Here is a 19,019-nt window from a genome sequence, read left to right on the forward strand (position 1 = left end):
ATAAAACTTTTTTGTGTGTGCTTTAAGAAAAAAATGTGACACTTTCTCAAGCATCTTCTATCCCATGAGGACAGAAGCACGTCATCTTTCAAGGTAGGGGGAAACCAAGATAACAGCTTTTTCTAAAATCGATTTCTGCCAGAAAAAAGCTTTATGAGTACAAGGAAAGATGTCAATTGCGCCACCAGCTATACAGACCAATCCCCAGAGGTCTCCCAAGGGCCCCTTCTCTTATCCTCTAATCCCACCCAGGAAGGGCTTACACCAAAGACATGAGACTGGGCAGGGTGGCACCTCATTCCCTTGGCAAAATCACAGCCATCTTCTTCCTGCTTCCTTCAGTGCACCCACATTTTCAGCCTAACCATTCATCCCAACAGCTACTGAGGCCCTGCTGGCTGCCAGACTCCATGCCACGCAGTGGGGAGAAGATGTCAAAGATAGTCCCTACACTTGAAAATCACCCTGCAATTTTCTAAGTGAATTGTGTGCTGCTCTCTAAGAAAGCAGGTACAGTAAGACATAGTGATACTGGAGGAGATGCCAGTTGAGGTGAACTTTAAAGAATAAGAAGGAGTAGGGTTAGGGGCTAGAGGAAAGGAAGGGTCATTCCAGGCTGAGGGCACAGCTCGAGAAAAGCCGTGCAGTCATGAAATGTGTGCAACTGCAAGTGGTTCTGTGCTACCAGGCAATGCAGAACACTGTGAGAAAGGGGTATGTGCCAGGGGGTGAAGCTGGGTAGCCAGGCAAGCGGGGCCACATCATCAAGAGCCTTGTGTGCCACGCCAGGAACTTGGCCTTCATCCTACACACAATGAGGAGCCATGGACAGGTTTGCAACACGAGATGAAAAGGTCAGATTTAAGTTTCAAGTAGCTAGATGGCTTGGGCAGCAGTGCGGACAATGGACAGGAGAGGGATAGCACTGAAGACAGGGTCAGACTCTGCTGCAGTCATATAGATGACCTGGCAATTTGTCAGATATGAAGGAGCCTTCCCGGGTGACTTCCAGGTCTACAACTTCAGCAACCGAGAGGAGTTAACGTAGGGGCAGAGATGAGTTCAGCTTGGGGCATGCTGTCACTGAATGCTCTGGCTCTGTCCCCAACAGACTGCTGATGCTCAAGTCTAGAGCTCGGGGGTGGGGGGGTGGGGAGGGAGACGGCCTGGAGACTGAGCTTGAGGAATGGATGAGACCAAAGAGGAAGAGTTCACAAAAAGAGATTAAAGGACCAAGGACAGAGTCTGGAAAACAGTGGCAGTAAAGTGGCTGACAGACAGAGGAGGATCCATGACAAGGCAAGACTAGAGGTAAAAGTAAACAGGCAGTCACAAAACTAGGACAGAGGTGTTCTGGAAGGCAAGAGAAGATCAAGTTTTGAGAAGAAGGATAGGATCAATAGTGTTGAGTGCTCTATTACTTGCACTGACCAGTAAATAAACTGGGCACAAGGTACACGTGGCAATTTATACTTGAATGAATTAAAATTTAAAAATTTGGTTCATAAGTCACACCAGCCGCATTTCAAGTGCTTAAAAGTCACATGTGCCTGCTAGCAACCATATTGGACAATGCAGAAATAGAACATTCTGATCATCACAGAAAATTCTATTGGGCAACTACTTCTCTACAGGGATACAGTAAAGACAAAACCTTACATTGCTCACTAGTCATCTTTGCCGTAACAGTTTCAGGGAAGTGGCACTGCAGGAACTGGCTGGTAAAAGATGAAGTTTTCTGGGAGTACAAGGTAAGGAAGGGAATTTCATGAAAAGGGGATGGGATATTAAAAAGCCCAGAGAAGTCATTAGCCAAATTTCCCAGCTTCGCAGTCTGTCCTCTGAATGTCATCGTAATCCTCATGTCCTTCCTGGCCTACCTCTCCACACAAGAAGCCCAGGTCATCAGTGGCTCTCACACTTGATCTTAGCCAAAAGGCCGAGAAGCGATCATCAGTGGCTCTCTAAAGTACCAACTGATTTCTCTCCTTTGGCCCACATAGTTAGGGTGGGTAACTTCTTTCTTTTCATGGCTATTTCCAGACCACTGAAAACCCCACAACTACCATACCGCACCACCTGCTGTCCTTCCCTTCCACAATTCCCTACAGATGCATGGCTCACGGCCCTCATTTCTGAAAGACATTACTGTCTGGCTGGACACCACTCTTTCCAAGGCTGTTCTTGCTGCATCTCTTGACAATTTCAGCACGTACCTAGATGAACCTTTCAAGATCCTGGTGTCTCAGTTCCTTGGCCTCCTCTCCTCAATGATCTTGTTTTGCACTGTGCCTCAGCCACTTATTCTCATGGTCCTGCCTGTGACCTCACAATGATGAATACCTGCAGCCCCTCCCAGATTTCAAAGTCAAGCCCTCCCTCTTCAACTCCCACCTTTAAGCTTCCAGCTCACTCCCTCTATGGGTGACCTCAACACTTCTTTGACCTTACTGGAATTTGTAATCCATTGGTCGTCTTGCCTTTTTGCTGTCCCTATATGGCTCCCTCTTCCATCTTTAATTCCATGGCCCATCAGTTCAATTATCTTGTCTATACTTTCAACTCCATTTTCCTCTCCTTATCATACTCAGCTGTAAAAAAGACTCAGGGCTGGTAAAATCCCAATCTCACCCCCTTGCTTACTTGTCCCTACATAGCTGCCTGCTCTCAATTCAAATCCATGATCACAAACCTCCAGGGCAGCCTTCATGTTGCCAGGCAATCACACTCTGCTTCCCCAGTCCATTCACTCTGATTCTCCTAGGCCACAATTTAATATCTTCTCTCCTCTCTAATCTCTAATACTTCCAGCCCATGGTCACTCTCAGCTGATAACCTTGCTTCCCACTTCACTGAGCAAAAAGGAACCAGAAAAAAAAAAAAAACTTCTGCAAACACTCAGAATCACATTTAACCCCTTATCTACATCAGTAGGCAGCCAGTTTGCTCACCACTATGACCACAAATGAACTGCCCCAGGTCTCAGGCAAGGCTACCCTTTCCATTTGCAACCAGATGCCACTCTCTTTCCCTTACTCAGTAATACCTCTCCAGCCAATTTGTCCTCTTCTTACTATGTGGACAATTTCCCCTTCTCCGCTGGATTATTTCCATTAGTAAAGAAACTAAATGTACTATCATAGCTCCCAGTCTAAAATAAAAACAACAACAAAACCCCACAATTGTCCTCACTTCCCGCCTCGAGCTATTACCTCACTCCTCTGCTCCCCTTTAGAGTAAGACTGTTAGAAAGGACTGTCTGTAGCTGACCTTCCAATATGGTAGCTACTGATCACATGTGGCTGCAAAGCACTAGAAATGTGTGGTTAGGATGTGCTGTTAGTGTAAAATATACACTGGATTTCAAAGGAAATTACCTAGTAATAATTTCTATTGATTATATTTGGGATAATATTTTAGAGATACTATACTAAATAAGACATCATTAGAATTAATTTCACCTGTTTCTCACATCTATTTTTACTGTGATTCTCGAAGATGTGAAATTACTTATAGGGCCCACATACTGTTATTGGACAGCGCAGGTCTGTACTCACTTAAAATTCCTTTCTCCTGCTCTCTCTTAAACCTGTTCTAATCAGACTTCCACCCTTCTACCAAAACAGCCCCCTTCAAGGTCACATATGATCTCTGCATTGCTAAATCCAAGGGCCAATTCTCAGGTCTCGTCTTTTGTTGTTGAAACATTCTTCACGTGGCTTCTGGGCCACCACATTTTCTCAGTTCTCTTCATGCCTCACTGCCTGCTTCTCAGTCTCCATTACCAGTTCCTCCTCATGGCCCTGACTTCTAAATGATGAAGAGGATCAGGTTACAGAACCTAGAGCCTTTCTCTATCTACTTCCCTTAACTACATGATTTCAACCAACAGCATGGTTTTAATGTGATCTATATGCTGATGATTCCAAAAGTTGTATCTCAGACTGGACCTTGGCCTTGAACTCCAGGCTCATATACCTCCCAGCCTACACTCAATATCTGTACTTGGCTATCTAATGGGTACCTCAGTTTTAAACCAAACTTCTAATCTTGGCTCTTGTGGGAGATCATTACAGAAATGGCTCTCAGTCAACTGTACCTTTCCAACATATACACCATTCCATTATATATTTCCCTTCAACACTGCTTTGGCCATATGACTTGGCTTGGTCAATGGGATATGATCAAAAAGATTTAATCAGAGGCTTAATAAGCACTTGTGCACTGAGGTTTCAAACACTTGCCCTGAGACTCACATGCCATGAGAGACCATATGGCTGGAGAAGCCCAGCCATCCCAGCTGTCCCAGCTGAGCCCAGGTAGGATGAGAAGAATGTCTTAGTCCTCCCAGGCTGTCATAACAAAATACCATACACTGGGCGGCTTCTACAACAGAAAATATTTTCTCACAGTCCTGGAGGTTAGAGTCCTAGGGCAAGACATCAGCACGATTGGTTTCTGATGAAGGCTCTCTTCCTGGCTTCTAAATGGCCACCTTCTTGCTGGGTCCTCACATGGCAGGGAGAGAGAGAGCAAGCTACTTGGTAACCCTTCTAGAAGGGCACCAACCCTATTGTGAGGGCCTCAGCTAATCCAAATTCCCTCCAGAAGGCTTCGTCTGCCAACCACCATCACACCGGGAGTCAGGACCCCAACATCAGAAATGGGGATCCCATTCAGTTCATAACAATGACTCAGTCAGACCAAACGATTGTGAACAAAAAGTCATTGTTTGAAGGCACTAAGTTTTAGGGATGATTGATATATAACAACTGGCAACTGAAACATCACTCCCATAGTCCCTAAACAATAAATAAACCACACAAGCCCTACTCCTAGCTTCCTTTTCTCAATAAATGATCATCCATCTAAGATGCTCAGTTCAGAAATCTTAGAGCCTTCCTTGGCCGACCTCCCTCCCTCTCTCCCTCCCTCCCTCCACCCCCACTTCACATCTGATCCACTGGAAAATCCTGTTGGCGGTACCTTCAACATGTATACAGAATTCAGTAACTTTTCCCTGCTTCCAGGTTAACGCTTTGGTTTAGGCCACCATCGCCCACCTGCTGGATTCTGACAAATGTCACAGCCGCCCAACTTCTACCCTTGCCACAGCCCTCCCCAACAGTCTAATCTCAGCAGAGTAACTAGGCGAGCCCTTAACATCTGAAGTTGGATGTCAGCCCTCTGCTCACAACCCCCTCGATAGCCTCCCATTTCCTTCAAAATAAAACGAGGCATCTCTGCAATGGTCCGGAGGCCTATGTATGATGCACGCTTCACTTGTAACCTTCGGCTGACCTCACCTCCTACGACCTCCCCCTTCCTTCACAAGGCTCTACACACACTGGCCCACTTACTGTAGCCATGAGCACAGGAACAGGAACACTTCTGCCTCCGGGCATTTACAATTGTTATTTCCTCTGTTTGGTATTCCTGTACCCTGAAATACAACAGCTTATCCCCTTGCATGCAAGCTTCGGCTCAAATGTCACATTTTCAATAAAACTCTCCCTTTAAGTGGGGCCACCTCATTCCCAACTGCAGTCCTCTCCACCCATTCAGCGGTACCAGGCTCTTTACCCTCCTTTATCTCTTCCTCCATGGCAGTGACCATCTGATTTACTATATAATCCCCTTATTTCTTGACTGTCTCATCCCACAAAAATATAAGCTCCATGAGAGCAAGGACGTTAATCTGCTTTGCTTACTGCCTTCTTTAAGATTTATTTTACTTATTTGAAAGACAGTTACAGAGAGAGGTAGAAACACAGAGAGAGAGAGAGCTCTTTCATCCACACGTTCACTCCCTAAATGCCAGCAATGACGGGAGCTGGGCTGATCCAAAGCCAGGAGCCAGGAGCTTCTTTCAAGTCTCCCACGTGAGTGCAGGAGCCCAAGCACTTGGGTCATCTTCTACTACTTTCCCACATGCATTAGCAGGGAGCTGGATCAGAGGTAGAGCAGCTGGGACTCGAACTAGTGCCCATATGGGACGGCAATGCTGCAGGCCCGGGCTTTAACCCACTGCACCACAACACTGGCCCCTGCTTACCGCTTTATCCTTAGCAACTGGCGTGGTTCCCTACACAAAGTCAGGACTTGATAAATATTTGCTGAAAGAATGAAGTAAGCAGCCCAGTATGCTGAAGAACTTTCTCTAGTTCTGTGCCATGGGGTTAGCAGGTGAGAGAAAGAAGGCAGAGCAGGAGGTAAGGGTTAGGAGCAGTTTAAGGAATTCTGTGGGAATAGGCGAGGGAGGTGGAAGAGGGGTGGGGGTGGGGGTGGGGGGGATGGTGGGAAGAATCACCATGCTCCTAAAGTTGTATTTATGAAATGTATGAAGTTTGCATTCCTTAAATAAAAAGTTTCTGGGATAAAAATAATGATTTCCTTTTTATAAAATAAGAACCTTGATATTGGAAAAATAAAAAGAGGAATTCTGTTTGTTACATTAGATGTTTCTGACGTACAAATCACCTTAGGGTCTAGGTCGTGATACAGAAGGCTGGGCTGGGAACTCGAGACTGTATGTTTCTAACCAGCTCCCAGGTGCTGCTGGTGCTATCGGTACTCAGATCACACTCCGAATGGCTGCACTCTGGCAGCAGGCTGAAATGAACGAGGCAGGGAGACCCGTGAGGAGGCTATTGCAATAGACCAAGTCAGGGGCGATCTGACGCGAGCCGAAGGAATAGTAGGAATGAAAGTGAGAAATGATTGGGAGGTTGGATTGACGGGATACGGTCACTGATGGGATGGGGATAGGCGAGCAGGGAAGAACGAAGCTTCAATGCTTCACTTTAGATCTCTGGCCTGAGCGCACTCATGGCTCAGGGGGAGTGATGCCTCTCAGTAGGATGAGGCACATCAGAATGAGAAGTTGCAGGTTTGGGCACAGGGTAGAGGATGACGGGTTTGGTCCTGACAACACTGCCCTCCTCCATCTGCAGCCCTTGCGAGCCCACACTTTGTTTCTGAGTGGCACAAGCCCAAGATGAGCACGGATATATGCTTCCCCGCTCTCAGCCAAGGAGCGCAGGCTCAAGCCTTCCTTCCCGCATGCAGGCATCTGACCTCACCAATCCTCTCCCGTATTCTGTGCACCAAGCAAAGAAGTGAAGCGAGGGATGTCCTGGCTTGAGCACTCTCGCAGAGGCCCAGCTTGTCAAGCTTCTCCCCTGAGGGGCTGGAGAGCCCTTGGACTTTGGGCCTTACCCTTGAAGTGCCTTGTGGGAACTGACTGGCCACTCAGCCCTTGGCGAGGGCAAATTAACTGCCCAGCTTCATCTATGATGACCACAGTCCCGTGCCACTAGCACTCAGGGTGAGCGCCCTGAGCTGGCAAAGAATCCAACCAAGTGGCGCTGGCCTACCCGAAGCAGCAGCGAAGCCCCCCTTCCTGCTCCTACTCTTCCCAAGTTGCCACGTGGCCTTCCGTGTGGATCAGAGCCTCTCGAAGCATCTGTGTCCCGGCAGCAGGAAGATCCCAGAGCCTGCCTGTCTGGCAGGAGCACTGCAGGAACAGAAAAGTCCACAGAGCGTGAGACTTCTCTCCAGACAAGTGCTGCTTCAGCAGAGCACATCGCCGCCCCGCACACTTGCTCCATGGCTCCTATTAGCGGGGTCTCTGGTGAGCTTTAAGCCAGGGGGAAGCCAACTCCGGGATCACTTGAGGCAATGAGGCCTCAACTTGAGCCTATATCAGCATCTCCTGGGGCGGGTGTTCTGAGACTTCAGTCTCTATCAGAATCGCCTGGAGGGGACTGTTGAAATGGAGCTTGCTGGGACCCACCTCAGACTTCCGGAAGCCCTAGGTCTGGGCTCTCCAGTTGAGCTGAAGCTTCTGACCCAGGCACCACACTTCAGAGAAGCACTGTCTTGAGAAACGTGTGGAAAATGAAGATTCCTGGGCCACGCTCCAGAGACTTGAATCTTGGAGGCCTGGCATCTGCATTTTAGTAACAAGCACCATGGGGTGATTCTGACACTTGGGTCCTCTGACCGCACAGGAGGAACAATGATGTAGGGGGAATCCTGGAGCTGGAAAGTGTACCAAGAGGTCAGGGAAAGGCGACCAGTGAAGCAGCTACAATCTGGTGAGCTGCAAGGAGTAGCAGCTCCTGGAAAGTGATACGATCAAGGCCGAAAATACTTGATCTCAACCTTTGCTCCCACAAAGGACTCCTGAGGCCAGATTAGTCCTCCTCAGCAAGAGAAAGCCAATGGTCTCCAGCCTCCAGCACAAGTCACAGTCCTTGGCCAATTTTTCAAATTCACCAGCTCCTCTCTTGTCCACTAATCCCTCAAAGAGCCTTCAGGATTCACGTGAGTTCCTCCTCCTTGCCTGATCAGGAAAGAGGGACAGGATGGCCCATGGAACAGGAGAATGCTCCCAGCATCCTAATGCTAGCGAGATGGCAGGGGCAACAGACTCACCCAAGTGGAAGAGAAACAGGAAGGCCAAGCAGGACCCCAAGTTCAACATGACCCTGGGGCCAGTTTTCAAAGCACTGCTAGTCAAAGTGCTTTGGTCTTAACTGGTCCTAGAGCCCAATGAGCATAAGAGCTCCATCCAAGTCCTCACCCTCCGGCAAAGCAGCTGATACTCCACTCAGGAGAGAAGTAGGGGGTGGGCACTGTGGCACAGCGAGCTGCTCTGCTTCTGATCCAGCTCCCTGGGAAAGCAGCTGAAGATGCCCCAAGTGCTTGGGCCACTGCACTTGTGTGGGAGACCTGGATGGAGTTCCAGACTCCTGGCTCCAGCCTGGCCCAGCCTTGGTTGTTCATTGCAGCCAATGGAGGAGTGAATCAGTGGATAGAAGGTCTCTCTGTCTCTCTGTCTCTCTGTCTCTCTGTCTCTCTCTCTCTCTCTCACACACACACACACTGGCTTCCAAATTAATAAACCTTAGAGAGAGAAAAAGAGAGAGAGAGACAGACAGACAGAAAGAGAGAGAAAACTGGCTGCCCAGATTGAATGACTTTTTTTTTTAATATTTATGTATTTATGTGAAAGTCAGAGTTAGAGAGAGGGACAGAGAGAGAGATTTTCTATCTGCTGGTTCATTCCCCAGATGGCTATAACAGCCAGGACTGGGCCAGGAAAATCCAGGAGCCAGGAATTTCATCTGGGTCTCCCACATGGGTGCAGGGGCCCAGACACTTGAGCCATCCTCTGCTATTTTTTGCAGGCACGTTAGCGGGGAGCTGAATTAGAAGTGGAACAGCCAGGACTTGAACCAGCACTCATATGGGATGCCAGTATCACAGGCAATGGCTTAACCCACTGTGCCACAATGCCAGACCCACATAGGCGTTCCTAAACTTCAATTATCTGAGATGTCCATAATGATATCTGAATCACTGGTACTTCAAAATTACCTTCTGACTGGGCGGCAAGCCTGAGAGGGCCCCCCGCGAACCAATTCTTAAGCAACAGCTCCCTCTAGTGAAACTGAAGGGAATTTCCCAAAGCCTTGAGGGCGAGGCAGGGATCCCTCTGGCAGCCTGGGAGGTCCAGCAGACACCTTCTCCAAAAGTATGCAATGTTCAAAGTGAAACACAAAGGATTACAAAGGAAGCCAATGGTATGAAAACACAGTTACCTGAGAAACCCACAGTTACCAAAATATTCCAACATTTCCGTAAGATAGTAGCCATGTGGTTCTTTATAAATGCATTTGGTAACATGTAGTCCTATAACTACCCTCATTTCAAAGCGGCAGTGAGCTTAACTGGTATTCTGAGATGGCTACAACTCCTGTAACGTCATAGGCAGCCACCTGCAATCGCCACTAACAAAGTCACAGGATGGCTAAAAGCATGAGCACCTGTTGCCTGTATTCATGTAGTGTATTTCTGTTGGAGGTTAGTGAGAATGAAGACGCACTTCCTGGGGCAGGCACAGTGGCACAGTAGCTTAAGCCACTGCTTGGGTGGCCCGCTTCCCATGTCAGAGTGTCTGGGATTGAACCCCAACTATTTGCTTCTCATATAGCTTCCCACTAATGCACCTGGGCAGGCAGTGGATTACGCCCAATTACTTGGGACCCTGCCAACCCATGTGGGAGACCTGCATGGAGTTCCTGGCTCCTGGCTTTAGCCTGGCCCAGCCCTAGCTTTTGTGGGCATCTGGGGAGTGAAACAGTAGGTGGAAGATTCTCTCTCTCTCTCTCTCTCTCTCCTCTCCCCTTCCCTTCCCTCCCCTCCCCTCCCCTCCCCATCACTCTGCCTTTTTGAATGAATGAATGAATGAATGGATACTTTTTTCTAAAGACATGATTCTGCTCCCCCCCTCCACTCAAGTTAATAGCCTCCTAAAATCCCATTTGTGGAGCCCAGGTTAAGAACCTCTGTCTAAAGAAACACACATTCACCCCAAGGCCACGGTGAGGCTGCGGAAAGGGGGGCTCTCAGAGGGCAGCTTTGGCGTCACGCCAGCGGCCCTGCACACAGGGACCAGGCCAGCTGTAAAGCGGGACGGGCGTGCCAGCTTCTCTGCTAACCCTTCTAGCACTAGAACCTCTGAAAACCACTGCTACCCGATCTCTCCACAGAACGTTCCTTCCACCTCCTCGCACTTCGGAGACCTGGCCCTCCCAGGGGCTGCGGCTGGTCCCGCTGACTCCTCCCACTGCGGCCGGAGCTCTGTTGGAGGAAGGGGAGAGGAAGGATCCTCCAGCCGTGGTTATTGTTTCTAGGTGTTTGCGCTCCCCCTTTCTCCTTCTTACAGGACTCAGCTGCTCCTCTGTGGCACCGTCACCCTAGTCCTTCAGGTCACCATCTGATTTATCCCTGACTAGCTGGCATGCGGGGAGATTTCAACATCCATGTAGGCGCTGCTCCCAACACCCTGACCCCGTGGCCTCTTGAACCTCCTCATCTGCACGGCTCTGCTCCGCCTGACTAAGCACAACCTGCCTCTGTCATTGCTTTAAACTGTTCAACCTCGGTCGGGATCACCTGACCACAGCCTCCCATAGTTTCAGCTTTTATATCCTCATTCTTACGGAGCACGTGCTGGCCTGGAGACTTCCGCCCATCCTCTCCCCCCTCGGTGCCCCTTAGCTCCCACACAGGACTCCTCCTTGTTCCTCAGCCTTCTCCTAGCCTCCCTTCCCTCCACACCAGCTTGAAATCTGTTCCTCCCACACCATGGCCTTGAATTCTGCAACTAAGTACCCAAGACCTCATGGCCCAAGGGTAGTTTGCTAAAGGTGTGAACCTAAGAAATGGCTCAAAGCACATTTTATTAGATAAGTAGGTAGGGTCATGGTCCATTAGCAAGCAGAAACCACACAAGTAACAGCAAACAACACATATAGCACCAACTCCATGACAGGAACCATTAGAAGCACTTTACATACATTAATTCATTTGTGTTCATTACAACTCTTGGAGGATGCACTGCTGTTCATATTTCACATACAAGGAAACTGGAGCACAGAGACGTTAAGGAACTTGGCCAAGGTCACACAGTTAGTAAGGACCAGAGTCGGGATTTGAAGGCAGGTGTGTAGCTTCCTAACCGGCAGCATGCACTATGCATCTGCGTATCTCTGCAGAACCTGTCCCATTGGCAGCCAGGCCTGTCCTCTCTCCTCTCTAGTCTAGCTTCCCAGTGCCAGGGGCACAGTGGGCAATAAGCTGGGGCCCACCCTCCACATCGGGCCGCCTTGCATTCTCCAGGCACACAGCAGGATGCTCACTTAGGTGCTGAGATAAAGCTGCGGGCTCCAGCACAGCCTGCTTGCAAAGCCATGAACAGGGGGTACTGGGAGCCTGCTCTGCCAGTAATAAAGTGCCACTCCGTTTCCCATTCTGCTGCTGTTCCTCGGGTGGCCTGCCCTTGGTCAGGGACATGAAAGCAGGACAGTGTGCGGCAGGATTACCAAAACTCTGTCCTAAACCCCAAATGTCCCTCACCTTCTAGATCAACAACATGCACCCTACTTCCAAAACCTGACACTGAATGGATGCCCCAAGCCAGATGTTCTGCTCCTCCACTTGGCTGTGGAGCCCCAAATGGCATAACCTTTCAGATCAGCATGGCCCCCCAAATATGCATGGATTCCTGTTCCAAGAGAGCCCCTCCATGTTAGGCACTAACCACCTGTGGCTCTTAACATCTCAATGAACTTCCCCTTCCTTCCCATCCCCACTTCTCCAAAGGCCTGATTTTACTGCGTCTTTTCAGATCTAGTGTGGCTTAGTTACTACTACTTCGGTGAAAGTTTCTACTGCCTTAGCTCCCAGGACGTCCAGCCTCTCCTATTGCTTGGACCATTCCTGCCATCTCCTTACACTCTTCCTCTTTAGTCTACTGTTTGCAGGTTACTGTTCCCCAGGGTTTTTTGCTAAGTCTATTTCCTCCCCATCTACATAGTTATCCTGGATTATCTCACCCAGTCCAATGCCTGTTTCCACTACTTCTATGTCAGTGATGCTAAAGCCAGCATCTAGTCCCAGCTTGCCAAAACCCCAAATATTCTATCCCCCTGGAGATTTCGACCTGAATAGCCCAGAAGGGCCTCAAACGTCCAGGAAAATCATCTTCCTCCATGCTGTGGTCTGAATATTGCCATCCTTCCAAAATTCTCACATTGAAACCCAATCCCCAATGTGATGGCACCACGTGGTGTGGGCCTTTAGGGTGATGAGGTCATGTGGGTGGGTCCCTCACATGTGGGATTAGCGACCTTATAAAAGATGCTCAAAGGAACTTTTCTGTCCCTTCCACATGTGAGGGTGCAGCCAGAGGCATCATGTGTGAGCCAGGAAAAAGGCCCTCATCAGACACCATATCTGCTGGCACCTTGATCTTGCACTCCCAGCATCCAAGACTATGCGAAATAATTGTGTACTATGTGTAAGTCACCCACTTTAGTGTAGCTTTCTTTTTTTTATTTTTATTTATTTATTTTTTTGACAGGCAGAGTGGACAGTGAGAGAGAGAGACAGAGAGAAAGGTCTTCCTTTTGCCGTTGGTTCACCCTCCAATGGCCGCCGCGGCCGGCGCACCGCGCTGATCCGAAGCCAGGAGCCAGGTGCTTCTCCTGGTCTCCCATGGGGTGCAGGGCCCAAGCACTTGGGCCATCCTCCACTGCACTCCCTGGCCACAGCAGAGAGCTGGCCTGGAAGAGGGGCAACCAGGACAGAATCCAGCGCCCCGACCGGGACTAGAACCCGGTGTGCCGGCGCCGCAAGGCGGAGGATTAGCCTAGTGAGCCACGGCGCCGGCCTAGTGTAGCTTTCTTATAGCAGTCAGAACAGACCAACACACTCCCGAAAACATGCTCCTTCCTTCTGTGCCCACCCAGATACTCAGGCAAAACCTTAGGGGCTCACAGACTTCACCCTGACTCCTTTAGCATCTTCATTATAATAACAATTATCAACTCAATCAATATGTGTTGCTACTAATTAATATAACAAAATAAAGATCCAATCATAATTATGTTTTCATCCCCGGAAAAGTTGTGCCTACTGCCACCTAGTGGCAAACATCAGACAAACATTAGATCCAGAAATTGTTATACACTCAAAGCACCTAAAAAGTACAAGAAGAAAGGCACATTAAGAAAAATGTGCATTAGACTGCTTAGGGAAGTCTGGGACACCTCCAGAGAGGAAGTAATATCCTTGAGATAACATATAAAGGAGGCCATTGTTGCCAGGTTCCAGGTAGAGAGGCCAATGTGTGCCTGGACACAGAGAGGGGCAAAGATGGACAAATCTGCCAGTGAATTTGTTAATTCAGAAGGTAAAGTTAGAGAGTCAGAGTCTAAGTAATGGGAAATAAGCTCAAAGACACAGGCAAGGGCCAGACTGTAGATAGTCTGGAGTGCTGTGAAATGGAGTTTGATATTAATCCTGGATAGCATTTTAAGCAATGGAGCAAAATCTGATCAGATCTGGAGATTGTATGGAGGATAGGCTGGGTAGGAGGTACGGGGCAACCAACTGGCAAGGAGATGAGAGACCACACAGTATTGTGAGGCCTATGAGGCTGAGAGTCCAGATTAGGATGGAGAGAAAGGGCCAGATTTACCAGCGATTTTGAGAGTCTGAATCCTGAAAACTTCTGAACTGACCAGTAGAGAAGCGAAGCAGAGGATGGGATATAGGACACTGCCTACATTTTTAGCTAACAACTAACCAAGACAGGAAATAGAGGAAGAGGAATAAGAACAAGCTGGGAGTAGGGGTGTGACAGGAAAGAGTTTTGACTGTAGACAGGTTACTTTGGAAGCTCCTGTAGTGCTTCCAGAGTCTGCACTAGCTCTACCGATGAGAGGGCACCAGGATCTGCGGAGCAGGCCAAGCAAAGGAGCTCCAGGAGGAATCCAGACAAGCAGGAGAAGCAGGAGACAGAGGTGTCCTGGAGCCCAAGGAGGAAGCAGCCGTGACATTCCACCTATTGACAAGCGTGCACTCAGAGCGTGGAAGGTTTAGTGGCTTCAGAATTGAGCAAGGCACAGCCCTGACCTTTACAGACCACGGTCAACTTGGAAGACAGATGTGTAATTAATGAGAAGCAGCAGAACAGTGGTTAATAATAATAATGATAATTAGAAAACCAATGCACAGCATGTATTCTGTACCACGCACTGTTCTACATGCTTTGTATACACAAGGGTACTTCAAAAAATTATGGGAAAAAAAACAGAATTAAAAGATATGGTGAGGGAGCAGTCATTTAACCTACAGTTTAAGATGCCTGTGTCCATATTGCAGTAACTAGGTTTGATTCCCTGCTCTGGCTCCTGATTCCAGCTTCCTGCTCATGCAGACCTTGGTAAGTTACAGTGGTGGCTCAAGTAACTGGGTTCCTGTCATCCTCATGGGAAACCTGGATTGAGTTCCTGCCTCGCAGCTCCCAGCTTCAGCCTAGCCTAGTCCCAGCTAATGTAGCTCTCTCTTCTCTGTCTGCTACTCAAATAAGTAGATTTAAAAAAAAAAAGACAAGTTTCTTTTTGTGGAAAACATTTTGAAATCCATGCTTATAAGGGGGTCTTCAAACACCTCATGGAAATGTATGTTATGAAAAATTATGCATGGACTTCAAAATGTTTTGTACTAAAAGTAACTTATCTTTTAGGCCCATTTCTATAAATTCTGAAGCACCTCTGAAGAAGCTCACTGAATCTTCACAACATCCTATGAGATCAGGACTATGACCATTTCACAAGTACAAAAACCCATGCAGAAGGGGCAAGGCACTAGCCCAAGTGCCACAACGCACTGGCAGGCAGCACAACCAAGATTTGAACCCAGCGTGTCTGCATCCAGCAGCTCCAAGGAGAGGCAGCACCGTGTGGTGGGGAAGCCCCCCTGCCTGGCTGCCAGTGCCAGTCTCCACTCTCACACACGTGGGTGCTCCTCAGCCTTGTGGTACAGTGGACCCTTTGGGCAGTTTGGGGAAGTCCGACAATTCCCTCTGAAAATAAAATACACAGCATTTCAAAAAAAAAAATTAAACACGAAATATGATTATCAAAATACTTTACAAAAACAAATCCGTTTTTAAGTGTTGAAGGCCCTAATGAATGCAAATGATTTTTTGAGAACCGTGCAGCAGGTGTAATATGAGAGGAAAACATCTGTGATTTTCATTAATGACAACATGCTGAGTGCTGCTAATATAACTGGAGCTTGTTGTCTATATTCATAAATGAAGCAAGCACTATATTTCAGTCGGAGTTATCGCAAATGAAGAAGTGGATTTCTCCCCCCTCATTCAAGGTCATGGGCCCCAGGTGATGTGTTCCCGTAAGTCTCATGGACATTGTGAGGATTAAATGAGCTCAAGATTGTGCACATAAAACACCCAGTGCCTGGTGCACAGCAGGTTCACAATAAATGTTAGCTTGTAAGATGTAGCAGAGGATTTGTGCAGCAGGTGAACAAAAAAGGCCCTGAGCAGGAGGCCATTCACACATTCATACCCCCTATTCACTGAGAACAAAGGGCAACTTCCTGCCTTCAGGGAGACCAGGCTGAAAAGGGGCACCTTTCTATATTTACATGTGCATCTTTACATCTGCAGTGAGAGGACAACAAAAGGGGATGCATGCGGGTGAAGAGTTTCTGAGGGCTTCCCAGAGAAGGGGACTGCTGAGGGCAGTTTTGGGAAGTGAATGTATTCCAGGCCCACAGCTGGAGAAGGGCGTTCCTGGCAGAAGTCACAGAATTTTCAAAAGCAGGGAGGCATGGAAATCTCACGGCCACTGCAGGGAGGCCTAGGGATTTACACCAGCGTGTAGTGCGCAAGGGAAGGGAGCGCAAAGAGACGAGGTTGGCAAGGGAGCTACAGGCCAGGTCATCCAGAGTCTTTTGTGCACTGGGAACAAGCAGGGAGCCACTGAGGGCCTATGAATAGGGAAGTGCTATGATACTATTTGAAGGACAGAAGCAGCTTTAGAAGCCACGGGTAGCAAAGGAGGCTGGCTGGAGGCAGGGAGACCACACAAAGCCAACTGTCAGTCATTGAGGGAAGAGCTGACCAGCAAGGCTTGGCCCAAGGCAGTGGCCCTAGAGATGGTAGGGAGGGGATGGGTTGGAGAGCCAAGGAGGTGAAAGTGGAAGACTTGCTGATTTTTCCACACAGCAGTGAGCATGATCTTTTCCATGAACAGATCTCATCATGCTGGACTAGACAATAAACAGAGTGAGATAAACGGGAGGCCACCCAGAAATAGAGAGATTCTTATCTCACAAGTATACCAGCATAAAGTCCAAGTAGATAAAAGATTAAAAAGCTGAAAGGGAACTATAAATGTAGCACAAGAAAATACGGGATATCAGAGTCCTCTCCTCCTTATCTGTGGCTTCATTTTCTGTGGTTTCAGATACCTGCAGTCAACTGTGGTCCAAAATTATTCAATGGAAAATTTCAGAAATAAACAATTCAGACATTTTAAATTGTACACCCTTCTGAGCAGTGGGATAAACTCTCATGCCATCCCATCCAAGATGCGAATGGTTCTTTTGTCCAGTGTATCCATGCTGTATACGCTACCCACTCACAAGCCACTAAGTGGCGATCTCAGCAGATCAACTGTCACAGTATTGCAGTGCTTATGCTCAAGTAACAGTAACCCTTGCATAGCAAGGAGAGGCATGCTACTTCCCAGCGCCTACATCATTTACCCCACTTCATCCTACCACACAGGCATTGGATCTGCCCATATGGTGCAAAGAGATAGTCTGAGAGAGACCTCAGGCACATAGCTCTTATCACAGTATCTTGCTGTTACTGTTTCATTTTACTCTTAGTTACTGTTGTTACTCCTTATCATGCCTAATTTAGAAGTTAAACTTTATCATAGGTAGGTACGTATTAGAAAAAAAACAGTGTAATATGATTCAGAAGTACTCATGGTTTCATGGAACAACTGGGGGTCTTAGAACATACTCAACATGGAAAAGCAGAGACTACTGCATACATATTTCAAAAATAACCTAGGAGTAGAAGATGCTCTAACCATGACTCAAAATTCAGAAGCCATACAGATAGAAAAATTCCACAGAAAGGAGTAAATCCAACACGATAAAAATAAATCAAGAGCAAAGTCAACAGACAATAAAACTGGAGGAAATATCTACAGTTCATATCATAATTATTTCCTGATATTTCTAGATAAAGAAGTCTTGAGATCTAAAATTTTTAAAAGTCCAACACAATGGAAAAATAAGCACATGAAAGCAGCATATAGTTCAAGGAAGAAGAAATCAAATGGGTGGGAGTCAGGGAGGGTAGGGAAGGAAGTATCATGATGCTCTTAAAGCCGTATATATGAAATACACAACATTTTTTCCCTTTATATAAATTAAAAAAGAAACATAAAAAATGTTTTAAACTTCTCTCAAAGTAAAATTAAGTGAAAATTGAACCAATTATTCATTTTTTAAAAGTATCACATCCACAAAACTCTACACTTTTTTTGACACTGTGAGGAAACAAGTGTTCTCATGTATTGTTAGTGAGCATTTAAATTGGTTCAACTTTCATAGACTTGAAAATATCCACCAAAATTATGAATGCATATACTCTTTCATTCAGCATTTCCACTTAAGAGGATTTATCCTATAGATATACTTGCATACATGTAAAATGGCATTGGTACAAGGTCATTAAGTACAGAGTTAGTTATATTAGCAAAAGATGTAAAACAATCTATATGTCTACCAACAGGAAATTGAATAAATAAATCATGATACAGGGCTATCACCTTATATTATGATTAAAAGTAAGAACCCCAGAGCCATATTCCTGAATTCAAATCCTGGATCTGCCATTTATCATCTGAATATCAGCTTCCTCACCTGTAAAAGGCAGGTAACAGGAATACCTACCTGTCAGGGTTGTCATGAGGATTAAGTAAGAAGATATGTGAAGAGCTTAAAACAATATCATGGGGCTGGGACTGTGGCATAGCAGGAATGGGCATCGCCTGCAGTGCCGGCATCCCATATGGGCACTGGTTCGAGTCCCAGCTGCTCCACTTCTAATCCAGCCCTCTGCTATGGCCTGATAAAACAGCAGAAGATGGCCCAAGTCCTTGGGACCCTGCACCTGTGTGGGAGACCCAGAAGAAGCTCCTGCCTCCTGGCTTCGGATTGGCACAAATACGACCATTGCAGTCAATTGGGAAGTGAATCAGAGGATGGAAGACCTCTCTCTCTGCCTCTCCTTCTCTCTCTGTGTAACTTTGACTTTCAAATAAAATAAATAAATCTTACAGTATTCCATCATTCACATTATGGAATAGTATGCTGCTGTGAAAAAGGAACAAACTTCCTATGGGCTTACAAGAAAAGTTCTCTAAGAAATATTGCTGAGGGGCCAGCACTGTGGTGTAGTAGGTTAAGCCTCTGCCTGTGGTGCCAGCACTGCATATGGGCACCAGTTCATGTCCAGGCTGCTCCTCTTCCAATCCAGCACTCTGCTATGGCCTGGGAAAGCAGCAGAAGATGGCCCAAGTCTTTGGGCCCCTGTATTTGCGTGGGAGACC

General features: G+C 47.3%; 1 protein-coding gene across 22 annotated transcripts in view; it reads right to left on the minus strand.

Annotated features, from left to right (window-relative positions):
• TMEM164 (transmembrane protein 164) overlaps window positions 1-19,019 on the minus strand; it is a 168,813-nt gene that overhangs the window by 13,466 nt on the left and 136,328 nt on the right. The window contains exon 6 of one of the 22 annotated variants that reach the window (XM_089324039.1): window positions 7,308-7,516. The exons of 20 other annotated variants lie outside the window; for them this stretch is intronic. In XM_089324039.1, coding sequence (XP_089180165.1) covers window positions 7,323-7,516 — 194 coding nt within the window. In that variant the 3' untranslated portion in view covers window positions 7,308-7,322. Of the gene's footprint in view, window positions 1-7,307; window positions 7,517-19,019 lie in introns of those variants that run through there. One more of the 22 variants, XR_016227833.1, reaches the window with a different exon arrangement.

The sequence above is a fragment of the Oryctolagus cuniculus genome, chromosome X (genome assembly GCF_051225735.1).
Source record: "Oryctolagus cuniculus isolate XC-2025 breed Fujian yellow rabbit chromosome X, ASM5122573v1, whole genome shotgun sequence".
NCBI lineage: Eukaryota > Metazoa > Chordata > Mammalia > Lagomorpha > Leporidae > Oryctolagus > Oryctolagus cuniculus.